This window comes from Pseudonaja textilis, chromosome 1 (genome assembly GCF_049901715.1).
Source record: "Pseudonaja textilis isolate UNSWEBS1 chromosome 1, rPseTex1.2, whole genome shotgun sequence".
NCBI classification, from domain to species: Eukaryota; Metazoa; Chordata; class Lepidosauria; order Squamata; family Elapidae; genus Pseudonaja; species Pseudonaja textilis.
In genome coordinates this window covers 110,282,338-110,301,248 of record NC_141990.1, presented here as the reverse complement: position 1 = coordinate 110,301,248, position 18,911 = coordinate 110,282,338, and the positions used below count along the sequence as shown (strand labels likewise).

Here is an 18,911-nt window from a genome sequence, read left to right as displayed (position 1 = left end):
TCTAGATAAGCTTTTCATTGTTTTTAGTATCCTCCACCAATCTCAGCTCATTCCTCACCAAAACAATGTATTTAGCATTTTAATTGCATAAAACAACCACATTTTTCTTCAATGCCTGAAAGATAAATATTTTTGTAGACTCCAAAATGGGCATTGAACAAAGCACAAATTGTTCTCCATAAATTAGGCTCAAGAAAACTATTAAACTTTAAAAATATAAACAGTAAATGTTTCTAATATATTCTATTTGGCTACCACCATATTACTAACAAAGATCAAAGGTTGATTAAATAGTTGTGATCTATACACAAATACTGTTAAAATGCTAGATGGTTTCTTTTACAATCAACTTGTGAAAATGTCTACCCTTACAAATATTTATCTATTTTAAACACATCTTTGTTCTCCATATCAATGAAATGCTTTAGGGTGTAGAATAAAACATAGTTGTCCTGCAACTTATGATTTATTTTAAACTAGAATATTAAAAAAAACGGATTGTGAAAGATGTTGGCGATCAGCTAAACTGACTCTTGCTTTGAAAACTAAACTGAACTAAGCTTATCATTCTAACTTCTTCCATGAAAATATTTCCTTTTATATTAACTGTTCTAAAAGCCATTCTTCCTGGAATTGAGATTAAATGCCACTTTTATATACCAACATATTCTCTGGTTTTTCTTCTACCATATTCTAGAAACTTATATTGTTAAAATGGCTAATCTTCATGAAACTCAAATTATATACTTTTTTGGTATAACTTGTATTTATTTGCACAGAAATGGAAAATAGTTTTTTATATCAAGGACTGTTTGTGTTTGGTAATGATGCAGAATCCAGTTTTAAAACAGATTCAGGAAATGTTTAGTTCAAGATGAAAAAAAAAACACTCAGTGCACATCCAATACAATTTTTATATAATACCTTGTAATGTCTTTAATATAAAAAAATAGTGAAACCTGGTAAACTTTTATTTAAGAAGAACATTACAATACCATTTGCAATTATTTTTAAAACAAGACCCTAAGAACTAAACTAAATGAAACCAGGCAATAAGTTTCACACACTCACTGAAATACTTTTGTTGTTGTTGTTGTTTTTAAAAAGGGGGAAACATTTTTATCATGGCTTCACAGTTCCTAATTGCTGGTATAAAATATTAAATTTGAAAGTTACCTACCAAACAATAGCTTTCCACTGATTCCATATCTTTTTAATCTAACTCTTTAGATTAATATTTTTCAAACTTAGAAACAATGTTCAACTTGTCAAGTAGAAAACAAATCTTAGTTCCTGATACGGCATTCCAAAAAAAATGCACTTAAGTATTTACAGAATATTTACACCAAACATATTGTCTTGTAGAATTCTAAACAATTCTACTATTTTCTTGGTCAGAAGAGATATGTTATGATGACAGGCGAGGCCTTTTAGGTGGTGGTGGTGGCATGAGTTCAGTGTCAGGATCTAGATGATGTTTACGTGGATGTCCTGGAGTTGCTGCCATACATTTTTGAATGAATTCAAAAAGGAATTCCTTTGTTACTGGATGTTGTATACTGTTGCATACAGCTGGAAGGCAAATAACACATTGTGAGATGGAGAAGAGCAAGAAAACACATGTATTCACAGTTGCACTAACAGAGAATGGAGATTGTCAAAATCCAGTGGATCCAAACCAACTGCCTTGCAAACTTTTATGAGTATCATGACAACATAATCCATGCAGTGAAACTCAAAGAAAGTTTTATCCATATGCAACCATGTTCAACTAGTTCAAAAGAAGAAGCTTCCCATCACAATGTTCCTATAAAGGTCAATTTCTACCAACGAAACCTAAAACTCCTCAGATCCCCAAAACCAGGAATTTTGATGTTTTTTCCTCCAGTCTCTGAGACTTCTATCATTTCAGATAGGTGGTTGTCCACTCTTTTCTTAAAAATCTCCAGTGATGAAGCACTTACAACTTCTGAAGGCAAGCTGGTCTATGTGTTTATTGTCTTGGTTCTTTGGAAGTTTCTTCTTAATTCCAGGCTGCTTCTTTCCTTGATTAGTTTCCATCCATTGTTTCTTGTCCTGCCCTCTGCTGCTTTGGAGACTAAGTTAACCCTCTCTTCTTTCTGGCACCTCCTCAAATAGTGGAATATTGCTGTCATGTCATCCCTAGACCTTCTTTTCTCTAAACTGGCCATACCCAAATCCTGCAATCGTTCTTCATGTTTTTGTCTCCAGGCCTTTAATCATCTTAGTTGCTATTCTTCCCACTTTTTATCCAAAGTCTCAACATCTTTTTTGTAATGTGGTGATCAAAGCTGAATGCAATATTCCAGATATGGCCTTACTAAGGCTTTATAAAGCAGTACTAATACTTCATGTGATTTTGGGCCTCTTGTTTATACAATCACTTATTGTATTAGCTTTTTTGGCTGTTCCCACACACTGCTAGTTCATGTTTGATGAATTGTCCAGAGGACTCCAAGGTCCCCCTCAAAGTTACTGTTTTTGAGCCAGGTTTCACAAATCTGTACTTGTATATTTGGTTTTTTTCCTGCCTAGGTATAAAACCTTGATAGGGTCCATTGTTCAAGACTGTCAAATCTTTTTGGATCCTGAGTTTGTCTTCTGGGGTGTTGATTATTCCTGCCAGCTTAGCATCATCTGCACTATACTGTACTGAATCCTGTAATAAACAGCCTGGTATGTGTCTTGTAACTATGTAATAAATTTTGATATAGTATTTTTGGAAACATTGGTCTAAAAGGTTAACTTATTACTGTTAAGAAGCAATTAAAACAAATTTTAAACACATTTAAATATTTTCTATTAATTGTAAGTGTATTATGCTTAGACATTTGCAAGCAACATATTATTTGGGGCAAAGTATATATTTTAAGTAATTTCATGTTTTTGTGGAAAATATTGACACCTAAACTGTACAAATATGGAATCCTTAACAGCATGTAACCATGGGTTTTATGCATAAATAGTGACGTTAATAAAAGTTACTATCACTTGGTACTTAAATATTTTTTGGAACTTAAAATATTTTTTGTAACTTTTATTACAACTTACCAATAGTATTTTTCCTTTGAATTTTTCAAAATAAATTTTTAGCACATGAAGTGTATAGAGTTAAAATGCATTTTAGCTCAATCTATTCAACAACGACAGTAATAATTTGTAATGATTTTTAAGCATTTGCCTTAGGATGAATCTTATTGTCTTATATTTTTAGTAGATTATTTTTAATAATAGTAGGAAAATTCAAATGTACCACATAAACAATTATTTTTCATAAGTTTAATCTTTTATTTCCCATGCTTTACACATTAGTTTTCACTGAGTAGTATCTGTCTTAATTTGAATATGACTGAAAGTGCCAGACAAGAGAAGACCACTTGATATGAACACTCCATGCCAGTCCAAGTCTCATTTTTAAATATGCATGAGTCAAACTGCAGTTCTGAACTCCAATTTTTATTGAAGCCAAAAGAACTCAAATTATGAGTCTTAAGAGTCTTTGCAAAAAAAAAAAAAAAAGAAGGTTATTTTTACTGGCTAAAGTTTAATAACAAAATGCAGATACAGAACCAATTGATTGCACTTACCCATTGCTGTACTGTAAGCATTGGGAAAACTTTTGTCTATCCTTTGTCTCATAAAGACCCAGCTGTTGTTTTCAAACTTGCATTCTATTATTTTATTATCATATTGCTTCAAGTCTTTTGTTACCTGTTTTTAAATATTTTTTGTTGCAAATGAAAAAAGAAAGTCAATTTTTTTCTTAAATTCAGATCATGATAAAAGTAGAAAACAGTCAAGTTAAATTTCAATTTATGAATATATATTGAAATTATTTTTGAATACATAACATTCCTATGGGCATTTAATTTTTTTAAAGGGAAAAATCCTACAATGCAGAAATGCAAAGGATTTCTGTTCAAATCAGAAGACGTTTTATTCTTGATGTAATTACGGTACATCTACAGAAACAGAATATAAAATAGAACACAGGAAATTGTGTCTATTGTGTTATTTAATCAGAATATATTCCATGAGCTCCCAAAACATCCCACTTGGATTTCTAAATATGTTATACTTGTCATTTGAATCAGTAAACCTATATTAAAATCGACTTTTAAAATGGTCCAACATTTCTGTAATCCTATGTCTTCTCAAACTAACAATAATTATGGTCACGATTTTATCACTGTACAAATTTACAATGATAAAATTCCCCACTGGTGTAAGTTACAAAACTGCTTTCCATCTGTGTGTAACTAAGTAACTGATGGGAAATCTATGGCCTCCGGATGTTGATAACTGTAGCTTCCAATATTCATTTCCATTACTATTCTGATTGGGGCTGCAGGGAATTATAATTTAACACATTTGAGAATCAGAAATGCCATATACTTGTCTTAATGCCTTTATAATAAAATAATTTGAATGCTTCCAGGGTTGGTTTTATTTAAAAAAAAGTTAAACCATAAGCAGATATCTTTCAAGCTGTATTTTACTATTAGATTAACACTAAATCATAGAATTACTTGCATCCACTTAACATTTTATTTGTTTTGAATACTTTATCTTATGCACCTTATTAGCCATGGAAAATTTTGGAGTAGCTATGGTAACCTCTGTTGTTGAACATATTTTATTTTTCTAAACAAAACCCATGCTATTCTTGTTTTCATTATATGAGAAATGGTTTCTGTACTAGAGTGGAAATGAATAGCCTAATCTTGTCCCAAGGCAATATTTTATAATACTCCCTTTGTTTTTTCATATATATTTTATTGAGAATTTTCAACAGCAGATAAAACCTAACAAGAATTAATGTAAAGCAAAGAAAGAGGAAAAGAGAGAGAGAAAACAAAGCCAAAACTAAAAAATGAAAAGAAAAATGAAAAGAAAGAGAAGGAACTAACTTCTGATTGTATAGATACCCTGAAGTAAAAAGCTTGGGTCTTTCCAATAATTGGTGATAGAATTCCAAGGGCACTCACTAGTGATATTTTGATGATCACTGTCCCCAATTCTTTCTACTTCTCGGGGTTAATTGGCTTAAAGATTCAGGATAAGCACAACTTCAAAGTTCTGCTTTATAGATACAGGGCCAATGAGATTGGTAGCTGTAGGATCCAACTTGATTCTAAATACTGAGACCAGAATCCTACACCAGGCCTGACTCTTAATACTTAGTACATTAGCTTCAAGCCTCAGTACAGTACTGGGAGACTGAACAAAATCCTAAAAAAATTTCAATGCCTTCATAAATGCTCGGATATGTGTATGGGTCAAGTTGTATCCCAGTTGGGTAATTGTTTTAGCTGTAAACAATTTAACCGCTGCTGGAATGTAATATGCACTGTTGCCTATAAAATTTAATTATTGTTTGTGTGTTCTTTTGAGCAGTAGAAGTGGCATAATTTTCCTGGGTTGTTAATGTCCTGGAGGCCTGAAATGCTATGCCCAAATATTAAATATCTGACCTGCTCTAATTCATGGGAACCAATTGTCCATTTGTGCTTTTGTCTTTTGTTAGGAAAAAACCTAAAACTTTGGATTTATCATAACTGATTATAAATTGTTCCTCATTACAGTAGGATGCCAGGGTTCTCAATGCCTGCTTCATGCCTACAGAAGTAGCTTAACTAATATTTCTAGTAACTAGTAACACTACTGTTGAAACAGCAAGGTATTATTTTGTCCTGAAGAAATTTTACAAATTCTCAAATGCATTTCCAATTTTTCCCCATCCTTTTAATTTTAAACTATTATCATTTCTATAGTAATTTAAATTTATTTAAATCTAATCATCACAAGCACTTCTTTCTAACCCCATCCAGCTGTACACACACCAGTAATTCATATCACCACCGTAGCCACTATATTGATTTCTGGTGGGTCAGCGGATTTAAATCTTTTTAACAGAAGTGACATCATGAGAAATGCTGGGAGTTTTAACCAATAAGTTATTCATCACAAAATAGGGATAGAATCATTCCCATTTTGTTAGCATGATTAACTGCCCAATGTGTCCATCCATAATCTTTTTTTATAGCATATCACATATATGTCACAAAAAGCAGTTTTTAGCCAGATGGTTTTCAGTTGTGGAATCAGCTAGTCACATTCAGGAAAATATACACTTTCCCAATCCACAGTGAATATGATTGCCCACAGAAAAAACATTAGGCTACTAATGACTTGAAAATGCATATTAACTGGTAATCATTGCCAGGTAAAATTTATCTCTAGCTAGCTAAGTCCATCCATCCATTTCCTGTTGAAGGAGGAAAATATGTTAGTGAACCACCTGTTTGAGAAGGAAAAGGGAAGGGAAGAAAGTTTATTATAATCAATGACTTTCACAAATCAGCATTCTCTATAAGGCTCTGTCACAATTTATCATTCTTATGGTGTCCACAGAATTGAAATAGCAGAAAATTATGTGCTTGCTCTATTTCACTGTGACAATTAAATGGGATTATTAACTAACTAACTATGTACTTGCTTGGCCATTCATTAACAATCTGGAAGATCTTTCCAGAAAATGATAACATCTGTCAGAACAACAACCTAAATGCATTTTCCTAACTGAAAGCGCTGATCAGTTTAAACAATGATATGTTACTATAATTATTCTGAATATGCTTGGAAGGAGGGGAGGGGGAGAAAACATCCCCCCCCAATGTAATTTATGCTATCACTATCTACTATAATCATTGGTCCAACCTACAAATAACAATTGAGTAATATCAGAAAGTAACACTGTTGTAAAAATTAGGCTGGCTTAGATTCATCAATACTAGCCATTAGTAAAAAGATTGTTCTTGTTTTGCAAAGCAGACCCTCCAGAATTCTCTGCTTTTCTTATCCATTAAAACAGGAACAAGCAATCTTTGGAAAATGGACTACGTTGTATGTGTGTGTGTGTTGTTTTATTTTTAATTATCCTTCAAGGGCCACTTGATACAAGGGATAACATTATTAGAAGAAGCCATCACCTTTTCCTCCATAAATGTGAAAAAACAGTCATAAGTCAATTTTTCTAGGGCCTTTGCTTTCCATTGAGGACTTGTATACTGCATGAGCCAGAAAGAGGAGTGTGAAAATATCTACAGACCCTCACATCCTGGACATAAACTGTTTCAACTCCTCCCCTCAAGATCATGTTATACAGTATTGCACGCCAAAACTAGACACAAGGAGAGGTTTTTTCATCATGCAATCAATATGCTAAATCACTAATTCCAACAACACTGTCTATGCCCTATGATGTCAAACCACATAGAAGGGCTGTATTACTTATTATCCTTCTCATCTTTCCTATTACTTATTTCCTTAGCTTCTTATAACTTTGTTGCTTGTATCTCATGATTTATGTTGATTGCCTTTATGTAGTATCTTATTATATCCTCTGAGTTTATATCCTCTGATTTATGATGATTGTATTTTATGATTATGATCATGATTTATCTCTTGTTGCTTGTATGTACACTGAGAATTTATGCCCCAGAGACAAATTCTTTATCTGTCTAATCACATTTGACCAATAAAAATTATATTCTATTCTACTCTACATTTTCTATTTATATAATCATATATAAAAAGAATCTCCAAAACCAAAAAGAAAAAAAAGAAAAAGCAAGGAATCTTTATCTGTAAATGTTTATATAATAATACAGTCCAAATATATTTTAAAAATAACTGTCAGATATATTTTGCAAAATGGCCTCCAAATCACGATGTAAGATTAGCTGAACTGCCACAGCAAATGAGCAATTCAGAGGTATAAGATAATGACTTCTTTCAGTTCTATTCTTTAATTTAAAAGATACTGTCCTTCATCATTTCAAATCCTTTTAGATAATAATGTTTCTTCATAAAGCCCCTCTTCAACCACAGCCTCCCAGTTGGCATAACACGGAGGAAATCCAATACATGTTTCTGTTAAAACAGCAGGGAATCCATTTTTTTTTGGTGCCTGGGACTCCACTTGTTTACTTTGTAGCTGATGGCTGCAGAGAAGAAGGGCGATGCGATGATGCTACTAGTAAGGCATGGACCAAATATCTGAAATGTAATTATACTTTTAAAGATGTTTTAACCATATAGGAGGCATCTTGCAACTGCATGCTAAAATCAGCAGCGCATCATGCCACTAAATGTTGGTAGCTCACTGCTGCTGGAGAATAGTGGAGGGGGACTGATTATGTATGTGCTAACAGAAGCATCTTCTTCTAAGGAACTGGAAGGGAGAATGCTCCTGTTTCCCGCACTCCCCTGCCAAATACATTATAAATAATTTGCAGGGACACAGAAAGTAAAACTCCTGCTAACACAATATTAGCGTCTATCATTTGTAATGTTCCTGAAAAAGAATGCCAAGCCATTGCTTGTCATTTTAAATATATACTTAAAAGTCAATGAAAGTGACTTATAAATCCAAATAAAATTGGTGTGCTTATCAAGAAGCAAGTATAGATTTCAATTTTCTCACTGTATATATATTTGATGTTAACTGCGGTCTGCCCTATATATTAAGAGAAATGTCCTATATATAGCATATAGAATTAAAATGTCTCATTAAAATGACAATTTCTACATATGAATAAATCATTTAAATCATATGGAAAGTATGGAAAAATAATAAACAGAAATCCTTTAACACTTATTGTTATTTACTGTTTCACATAAAACTGAAAAACCAGGTAATTGAAATAGTTTTCTTCAACTGTGCTTCGCTTCCTAGCAGCTAGCTTTATTCAAGTTTTTTTCACCAAAAAAAAATTAAATGAGATTTCAACCCTGGAAACAATTATACTAAAGCTGCCAGAAAATGTTTGCTTTGTTAAATTGAGCTTCAAAAGTATTTCAATTGAACACACATTTGTAATTGCAAGTAAGGCCTATTCTTATATCCAATTCAAAAACGCTTATTTTATTACAGCTTATTACAAATATGGTGTCTAAAATGCAACAGCATGACTCTTCCATTTCTAGCCCATAATTTTATGATAATTATATGTAATAGTATGCATGAGCTGGTTTCTGTTCCTAACAAAGACCCAGATTGGCACGATAGGAGTTCTGCTTTCCCTATGGTATAATACTTGCTGCATAGGAACATTCTACAATAAGAAGAGATAAATTTAATCATGTGCTCTCAGTTTTAAATCTTTTCATCTGGCTACAGTATACCAAAAGAATAAACATAATGTCCAAAGACTAATTATGGTATGTTTTCAGTAGCCAAGGTTGGCAACTATGAAATATGTCTTTTATTAACTATCTCAGATTCAAATGTTATTATGGAAATCATCAGTTAAATCCTGCAGAACATGAAATTATCTGAAAGCAATTTCATTCAGGCAAGATTCCAGTCATTTTCCTATAAATTAAATGATCGTGCCAGTGTTATATTTTAAAATATTATATAATTTTGTTTTTGACTTAATCATAGTCAGTTTATCTTGCTATCATTTCAACAGGATTCTTGTTTCATGTGGAAACAAGAAAATATTCTTATAAGATTTGGTACTCCAGTTATCACCTAAAATATAGACTCTTCTAGTTGCTTTATTTAAAAAAAAGTAAGTGCTTAAGAATTTAAACTGATTCTTAAAAATTAAATATTTTCCTAACATGGTTAAGAGAATCTGGGTGGGAAAGAGAGAAAAAAGAGCATCAAGAACACCTGATTAGTTATGCTCATCTCCCTGGAGCATGTTTGTAGAGATTTGATCACCACCCCTTAAAATAGAATACGTATATAACAAAACAGCTAAAATAATTTTTTTGAGAGGGATATTTCAATCTTTCTCAGAGGAAAACATAGACTATCTGTAAATTTAGACTGGTTTTTCTCCCTCTTAAAATTTAGGATCACTTCTTAAAATAAAATGTATTGACATTCAGAAGCATTAAAAGCTAAATTGCTTATACAAAGCATAGATAAACTATGGGATTTGCTGCCATCAGACCAACTGATAAACAGCAATTTAGCCAGTTTTGAAAGAGGACTGGATAAGTAAATAGAGTATTAGGGTATTAATGGTACTAACCTTGATAACTCTTTATTACACCTAGAATTGTAGGCAGTATGTCTTAAATATAAGATGCTAGGAAACAACAGTGGAAACAACTGTTGTCTTCCTCTTTATGACAGTATTATTATCCTCTCTACAATAATTACAGCAATAGTAATGGCACACACACACATACACACACACACACCCATAACTTTACCTAGGCAAAACTTACAAAGTTAACTGCTATTACCTTAATTTCTGCAAAAGGTCTCTCTAAACTTCCAACATAAAGGAATCCGACGTTCCGTGGTAGAAGTCTAAAAAAATAAAATGTCTAATTAAAAGCTGTCTTAATACCACCATGCATGTTTTGATAAGTACATGTAAAGTAATCTATCCTGGCCTATATATACTGTATATTTTACTTAATATACCCAGAACTGAAGTAATACTATAAAATCTAGTAATATATCAAAGTCCATGCTTATCAGAAGGCAAACTCCAGAAAAGTAATTATTATGCTTATCAAAGCATGAGCTGATAAGGAATGGACAAAACTCACTTCATTATTTCTACAAAAAATGAGTACTTAACCCCCCAAAAAGGGTACATGTTTGGAATAAATATAAAATTCTCAAAAGAGTACAATTTTCTAATTTATATGTCACTTCTTAGCTGGAATCCTAGTATTAGAATAATTTTTCTCTTACCAAAAGATGGAGATCTGACTTTCAAATTATATTACACTTACTGACTGATAATGATCAATACATGATTCTAAAAGATTTATGGAAAAGGCCATGCAGAAATCCAACACAGATTCAAATTTAAGAAAAGGTGAGGCCAATGGCTGAAATTCTTTTGTAAAGACTTTCCTCGGAGGCCTACTTAGAAACATGCCTATATGGAATCTATCATAAGTATCCCATATTATCTCATAAATATACCAATTCTCCAAAGAAAGGCAGCTATTGAAACAGGTAACACATAAATTACATGTTATGTAAACTACAAAAATTATCCAGATCTTCAAATTTCAAATTTTTATTCAGACTTTAAGCAGTCCATAGAAAATTAATATGGTTGATGTGTTTAATCCAAACCTGGGCAATTTATGGTCCCCAGGTGACATCTAGCCTTTTAGCTTCCTTGTCTGGCCTGTGTGGATGGCTTTTATTTTGAAAGCAACTGCTTTTTTTTTCAATTATGTCTGTATGTGCATACTTATGCACCTTCACAGCCCTATTGATTTGGTACTCTGCAACAGTCCCAGTTTTCTCATGTGGCTCCTTGAAAAATTAATTGTCCACCCTGGTTTAATTTATCTATATCCTTGTTGTGGCTAAAACAGTATCCCCATCCTATTTCTGCTACTAGTTAAAATATTTGTCAGCTGTGCCTCCATTCATAATCCAAGAAAGAAAACCTTAGACTTCATTCAAAGAGAAAAGTACTTTTACTGAATTTGAAGTGATAGCAATGAAAGAAAAGCAAGATCTGAGGCAAATAGGCATGGAAATTACATATTGAAAGATATCCCAAGTCTCCTCCCCCCAACAGTTCAAACTGGACATCCAATCTGAGGTATGTATAATGTCATGTGGGTTACATCTTCAGGTGGCATCTCACACATCTGGTATGCCAAGATGGTTGACCTTGGCCTAGAAAAGATAAGTAGCTGCAGTTGCACAGAATGCAGGAAAGCGTCCCACCTTTTACAGTTCGCACAATTCAGACCTCCAGTACCCTTCCCCCACAAAGCCCAATTATCCCTCCCCCCATTTCCATGGCAGCTGGCAAGAATCAAGCAATAAAAGATGTCAGGAAGAATTCTTGGAGGTTACAATATTTAAGTTTCAGAATAAATGGCTAAAATTCATTTTTATCACATTGTCATATGCAAAAAGCAACCATGAAAAGAGCAACAGCATTTATTTAGTATAAGAAAACAAACATAAAATAGTCCATGATAGTTGCTATTCCTATTGCTATTAGATAGTTTTCTGTAGATTATAGAAGAACATTTTAATTGGTTTTCTCTTGTTCTGGTTGTTTTAAATATTATTTTACACAGGTACTAAAATAGGTTTTCTCCAAATATTTTTCTCCCATACAATCCATTGAAATTGTTTTTAACTAATTGAACAACAAAAGTCTACATGAATTATAACTAATTTTTAGAAAACCATCCTTTAAATGTATCAAGGCTTAAAGCAGAATATGTTATCCCCTTAACTTCAATATGGGAAGGACACTGCTTTGATGAGAAGCAAATATTGTATATAGGACTAAGCTGCCCCAAATAAGTTCTCAATGTTTGAAATATAAACCAGCTGTAGTTAGAAACAATCAACTGGATGGGAGGGTCGTTATTTTTTCATGCTGCAACTTTATATTTTGGGCAACTTCGATTATGATATAAATGGAACAAGCATCAACTCCAGTGTTTTTTGCTTTCATATCGTATTTCCTTAATGTACCATTAGGACTCAGATTAACTTTCACTGATAATATTTAAGGGAAAGATATGCAAACATTCAGAAAATCCATAAAGGAATAAGTATATTTTCACAGAACTCTGTATAAGCTAGCTAATACTTAAATCAGAGTTAACGGGTCATATTCTAGTATATAAGTATTATTAAGATTAATAAAAATGAAAAAGGACAGTTTTTTTGTTTTGTATTATATTTTTTTTCTTGATTGTGTAACCTTGGAAATATTTTTTTTTTTAAAAGAACAGCTTAACAAATAGCACCACATGCCTTTACTCTCACCTGACAGTTTCATTATAGCGTGTTGAATACTTTGTCCATCCTATTTATAAATTATTCAAAGAATTGATCCTCTCTCATTCTTTAGGGAGATTATTATTTCATCTAACAGCCATTGTTAGAATCTTCTCCATTTTGGTGAAGTCTCAATTCCCCCCTCCATTTCATCTCCATGTAAAAAACTTTTGTCCTCAACAAAATATGTACAGGAAATATAAGAACAATTCACAGTTTCTCCACAGTACTTTTTCATGTTTCTTGGTCTGGCAGTTTTTAATTCTTATACTGATTTTAATTCACAAATCAGATAAATTGTTTTAATTCTGTCAAAAGTTTGACAGACTAAAGCAATTATTTTGCAGATTGCTGAAATATGTCTATGAAGGATGACAGCAATGTATTTCTACAAGCACTGAACTATTCAACAATCTCTATTATTAAATAGTGGTATCATCTGACTATTTTAAAAGTATATTTTCTCTTGTTCCCTTTAAGCAATACTTCTGTTATTTGAAGACTTGATCTGATTAATATTGTAGTTGCTTTTTTTCTTATCCTGATCTCTTACCTTCTGAGCAGGAAGATATCAATATAAGGAAAGAAAAACTATCTTAAAACTGGATGTAAAATTAAAGTGATAAATGTAGCTTTTTAATCTGTAATGCTATCCTTTGTGTTTATAAGTGGAAAATCTACTGTTCCATCCTCATCTTTTGAACAAGTTAAACTGCTATCTTAAAGAATTGCAGTGTTGATATACAACCAGCAGCTCATATAAATGATATCATGTTGTTAATCTAATTAGCTACAGGATGTTATTTTTGTATCCCTGGGCTCCAGTCCATTTTATCCAGTGTTCATTTGTTATTTTGAAACATCACTCTTACATAAGGGAATGAAAAAACAGGATAGACTAGAAAACAAAAAACTCAATAACAAATGCCGGTAGAGATGCCCAGTTCAATTCCATCAGAGCAGACACATTATTCTTGTAGTAAACACTACATACAAAGTTGACTTGAAATATCTATAAACCTGACCGGCCTACAAATTAATATTGTTTATATGAACAATCAGCAACAATAGTACAGATAGTCCTCAACTTACGAAGGCAACTGGGATCAGAATTTCTGTCACTAAATGTTAACCAAATCCCAGAGCACATCATTAAAGTAGAATATATTGCTTCAAGGTTTGCATATTAGAAGTCCAAATTTAGTTAACATCTATCTAGCCAATATCTATCAAATGTAGCATGACTTTACCCTAGAAATCCACTTTAGCTATCAGATGCTGTAAATTAAACTAGTCAAGGGATAAAAAACAATTTAGTGAATAAACCAATCTTACTATGTAAAACAGACCCCATCTGGGAATATTTTGATGAAATTCAACCACTTGCACTTGAGAACAAGAGAAGCAAGCATGAAAATGCAAATAGTGCAACAAAATGTAAGATCTCTTTGCCCAAATGAAGCATTATAATGAAAACTGATGCTCCAGCTGTAAAGCTCTAAAGGAGCGTGAGTACTAACATATAATTCAATTTTAATGGCAATTCATCTAAAAATAATCAATATTACTCTATATGTTAAATGTACCTTCTAGAAATGAAATTTACATCTCTCTGTCATCAAACAAATGCACTTTTAACTAGAAATGGTAATAGGATCTTCCAGAACAGTAACTAAAATCACAATTTAAATCATTAAATTTGAATCTTCCCTACTAACATTTTAAATCAAATGCTACCCTGGTTTCCAAGCAACTATCCATAAGAATTTTTACAAATGTTCTGCCTTTCCCATGTTAAAATGTGTTACTTTTAATTCTTGGTAAACAGGGATTTAAACTGATTTTTGGTAATCTAAAATTGATTTTTGTCTTTTTGAGTAAAGCTTAAAACTAGGACTTAAGTCAACTTCTTAATTAACAAATATTTGCCAAAATAGAGATGATATTAGCAAATTTATCCTGATGCTTTCTTCCACTGGTCCATGATATATTTGAACTTCTTAAAATGTATGCATGGAAACAAAAAGCTGGTGCCTGATAAATGAGTATTCAATTGGCCTTATATTGACCTAACTTTATTTAAGGACATTTACACAGCTTAAAAAGAATTCTTCTTTAAAATGTCGTACAGTAGAAAGCAATTGCCTTGTATCTTCAGGTCTCATCGTAAAAGCATAACTTGCACCGAAAGGCTGGAAACATTCTTCTAGTGTTAAGTTTTACTTCTAGTTTAGTAACTGAGATAGTAATATGAATTTTACTTTGCTCCACGCTTTATGCATTCCGTCACCAAGCAGAACGACTATAAATCATTCAAGGTATTCAATATTGTAATGCATTCCAATTCAATAAACATATTGAATGCCAAGTGTTGTGGTTGTAATGTTGTTACCTTCTACTGTGCTAAAGAGAGTTGGATAGTGGTGTCCTTTTCTTTCTTTTTTCCCATTACACTATATCCCTTCTTTTTCCCTCCCTCTCTTCTTACTTTTTCATGCCTTTTTTCTTTGTATCTTATGCTGTGATAAACTAATAAAAAAGTTAAATGTTAAAAATTCAATAAACATATTGAAACTTAGTTTTTTTTTCACAGTTTAAAGTATGTAGAAGTATATTTATCCATTACTAAATAATTTTTTTTTCACATTGTATCTATTCTACCAGAGGAAGTATATTTTAAAAACAAACCAAAACCATCTCTTTTTAATCATGAATCATGAAGATAATTCTTAATATCACAGGTAATAATAATTTTGTGGTAAATGCAAAATCACAGCAATCAACACCGAATCTGGGTTTTATTTATATGTTATAGCTGAGAGGAAAGAGTTATTATGGAGTAAGCACAATACATAATTACATATAATGTCAAAAACTATTCCAAAGCAAAGTAATAGAGGGGGAAAACAGAATAGAAGCTTCTAATTAAAAAAAGACTCTACGACAGAAGAACAATGGGAGGTAATGTGAAAAAGAAAACAGAGAATGCATAGATTAAGGAAGACAAAAGCCATGAAGAATAACCCATTTCTTTGTAGCTAATGCTTGGTTAGAAAAATGAAGAGGAGGCAAGGATGTTCTATGTTTAATATTCAACTTATTTATTGATCTCAAAGATTCAATAGGATGGGGAAGTGTCCCAAATGGCACAGAGCTTCATTGTCCTATCTTGAAAACTGAACCACGTATAGATTTATCATTGTCATGAAATGGTATATTTCTCACTGCAAAGATTATTCAGCTATGATAGTTTCATCTTCCAGTAAATCATTATATACATCAAACCTTCATTTTTAAATCAAAGGAAAAAACAACAGCCCAGCACTATAGCAATTTCTGCCTTTTTTCTATTTTATTTTTTAAAAGGAAGGAAAAGGCAGATAGAAGAACAAGAAAAACATTACCGAGTGTGATAACAGTTATATGGATATCCCATATGACTGGATGGGTGCATAGCAGTTCATTAGAATTACTTTAGTATGCAAAGCTCATTAATTGCAAATAAGGAACTGTCAACCGTGAAGCTGACCTGGGCGAAGCTAACTTGGAGCTACAGTGCTGGCACACTGATTAGATTAGAGATAGCTGGGCTTGTGTAGTCAAAATAAAATACTTTCTTGTGGGAACCAAGGACGTTCTCATATCTGGCCGGAGGAAGGAGAAGTGATGTCACCAGACCAGCAGAAGCTGCAGTGATTGGGCCATGTGACTGACTGGTTGGGATTGAGGGGAAAACTTTGACTTTTAATTAGGTGAAAACCAAGGGGCCTGTCAGAGTTGTTTTTCACAAGATACATGCCAATATGGTATTTCCAAGCTATTTGTTGAGGAATTCACCTGCCTTGGAGTTCTTGCTTGCAATGGATCTATTACTTGAAACCCTGATAGGAATATCATGCGGTATTAAGGTCTGAACTGGTGTTAATAGTGAGCAGAACATCAGAGGTAGAATAAATTCCTGAACTGAAACTTGACATAATGGACATACGAATAAAAATAGTTATCAAAATTTGTAGTTAATATAAACTGCGTTAATGAACTCTATATAAACTGTGGATCAGATTTAACAACCTATCCAACCTCATATGCTCTATTAATCTATTAAATGAAGTATTTATTGTATTGAATACTTTTCCATGGATGAATAGACTACCATGAGTACCATATTTTATCTTTTAATATACTGTAGCTTTAACTTTAAATGTGACATTTTCATAGATTAAATATCAGATTTTTTTCTGTCTAGTTATTTATTATTTTTCTTATTTATTTGACTTATTTTCAAGACTAAGCCACTAACAAGGTTTTTGTATGTTTTAATAAGTTGGGGCAACTTGTCTTTTCTAAAATTTTGCAAATCCAACAATTATTTCTAAGATCTGTGGTTGAAGTTAATAACTGCTAACAAAAATAACTGTCTCGGAGCATAGTTTGATCTATATATTCTATAAAGGATATTCTTCAGACAAAATATATAAATCTACTGGGTTTCTTTCTTTAATTGGCAATACAGTACTACCAACTGCAAAGCAGTATCAAGCATAATGTAATAATGTTCAGTTAACAGAAGAGCAGATTGTCTTGTAGCAGGATGAGATGTCCTGCTTGGGTCAGAGTTGTAAATTAATCTCAAGGTTATGTCTTTGCCTATTTGCCAGATCCATGCAAAGTGTCACACAGACACTAGAAGCTTCCTGCCTAATTAATACAACTGACAGAAGGGATGTCTGCCTTTGGGGAAAAATATATAAAATTGACAGAACTGTTAGGTAATGGGGGGGTTGTGTTTGTGCTGCATGAGTCAGAGGAGGAATCTGTGGTTGAGGACTAGCAAGAGCAAAAGGATCAGAAAGACAACTGGCAGGGCAATCTGGCTGGAGAAAAGGATAGCAGGGTTTGCAAGGACAGAGCAGAAGTCAGCAAGGACCTTGACAAAGGTACTGGAATTCCCAGGAGTTCAAAAAAGAGTTGTCTTCCCTTCTCCCATTCTCTTCTCTAGGCTTAAAGCCAGTCCAAGAAATGAAAGCAATAAGGCTGTGTAGCAGAATAAACATATCAAGATTGTGCTAAGGAACACATGAATCAAAGAGAAAGGAATAAGACAGTTAAGATACTAAAATGCTCTGTAAAGAAATGCCTGTATGAAAATGTTTGTACAATTTATTAAGCAAAGGGGGAGGCAGGGTGGGAGGGGTTAGAGAGAATAAGCACTATTTATTTACTTGAAAAGCAGTATAACCAGTGGTGGGATTCAATTATTTTTACTACCAGTTCTGTGGATGTGGCTTGGTGGGTGTGGCAAGGGAAGGATATTATAAAATCTCCAGTCAGAAGTGATATTTGCCGGTTCTCCGAACTACTCAAAATTTCCAGTCCTGGTTCTCCAGAACTGGTCAGAACCTGCTGAATACCACTCCCGAGTATGAAACATAATTATATCATTGTAATTTAGAGTACACTTTGTGCATATGTGTCTGTGCCTGTCTGTCTAGAAAATTCCTGACATTTTCCCATCCTTTGACATTCCTGTCATTAAAAGGTACAGATTTCTCTGTACCTTTTTCGGTCTTCTGACATGATTCCATTTTAAAACCAATATAGAAAAAACTTATTCCAAATGAAGAGTTCTGAAAAATCTCAACTTCCTCTTCCCAAAAACTTTTGCAATGTTAGAAAGACATTGTGCCACGAAGGCTTCTTTTGTCTTCGGTAGTTCCACTCCCCTTCCTCTGATGTGTTCTTTATGCTTACTTTCAAGCTACAATCTCCTTGGCATAAATGCTGCCGCTCTCATTGTTTGAAAAAAATCATTTATAAAGATGATTCTATAATATAACAATGTTTCCTCAACAAGGTGTCATTTATAACACAGGAATAGTACAACTATTAAAAATACTGAATACTTTCCTATAGCCTTTCATACTTTTCCTAGCAAGCAGGAAGAACCTGGATAGTATTGTTAAAGCATAAATAATGGAAAACTGCTAAAACATACATTTTTTTTTGTTAGTTGGCCAGTGCAAACTGTCTCATTTGAAGCTCTAAGGAGAAAATACACCTATAATACAGTACATGAATTATA

General features: G+C 32.8%; 1 protein-coding gene across 1 annotated transcript in view; it reads right to left on the bottom strand.

The window, feature by feature from the left end:
* Positions 1–905: 905 nt before the first annotated feature.
* RNGTT (RNA guanylyltransferase and 5'-phosphatase) overlaps positions 906–18,911 on the bottom strand; it is a 118,738-nt gene continuing 100,732 nt past the window's right edge. Inside the window, exons 14-16 of the mRNA XM_026726748.2 lie at positions 10,291–10,357; positions 3,609–3,732; positions 906–1,572 (exon numbers count right to left, since the gene is read on the bottom strand). Coding sequence (XP_026582533.1) covers positions 1,409–1,572; positions 3,609–3,732; positions 10,291–10,357 — 355 coding nt within the window. The 3' untranslated portion in view covers positions 906–1,408. The remainder of the gene's footprint in view (positions 1,573–3,608; positions 3,733–10,290; positions 10,358–18,911) is intronic.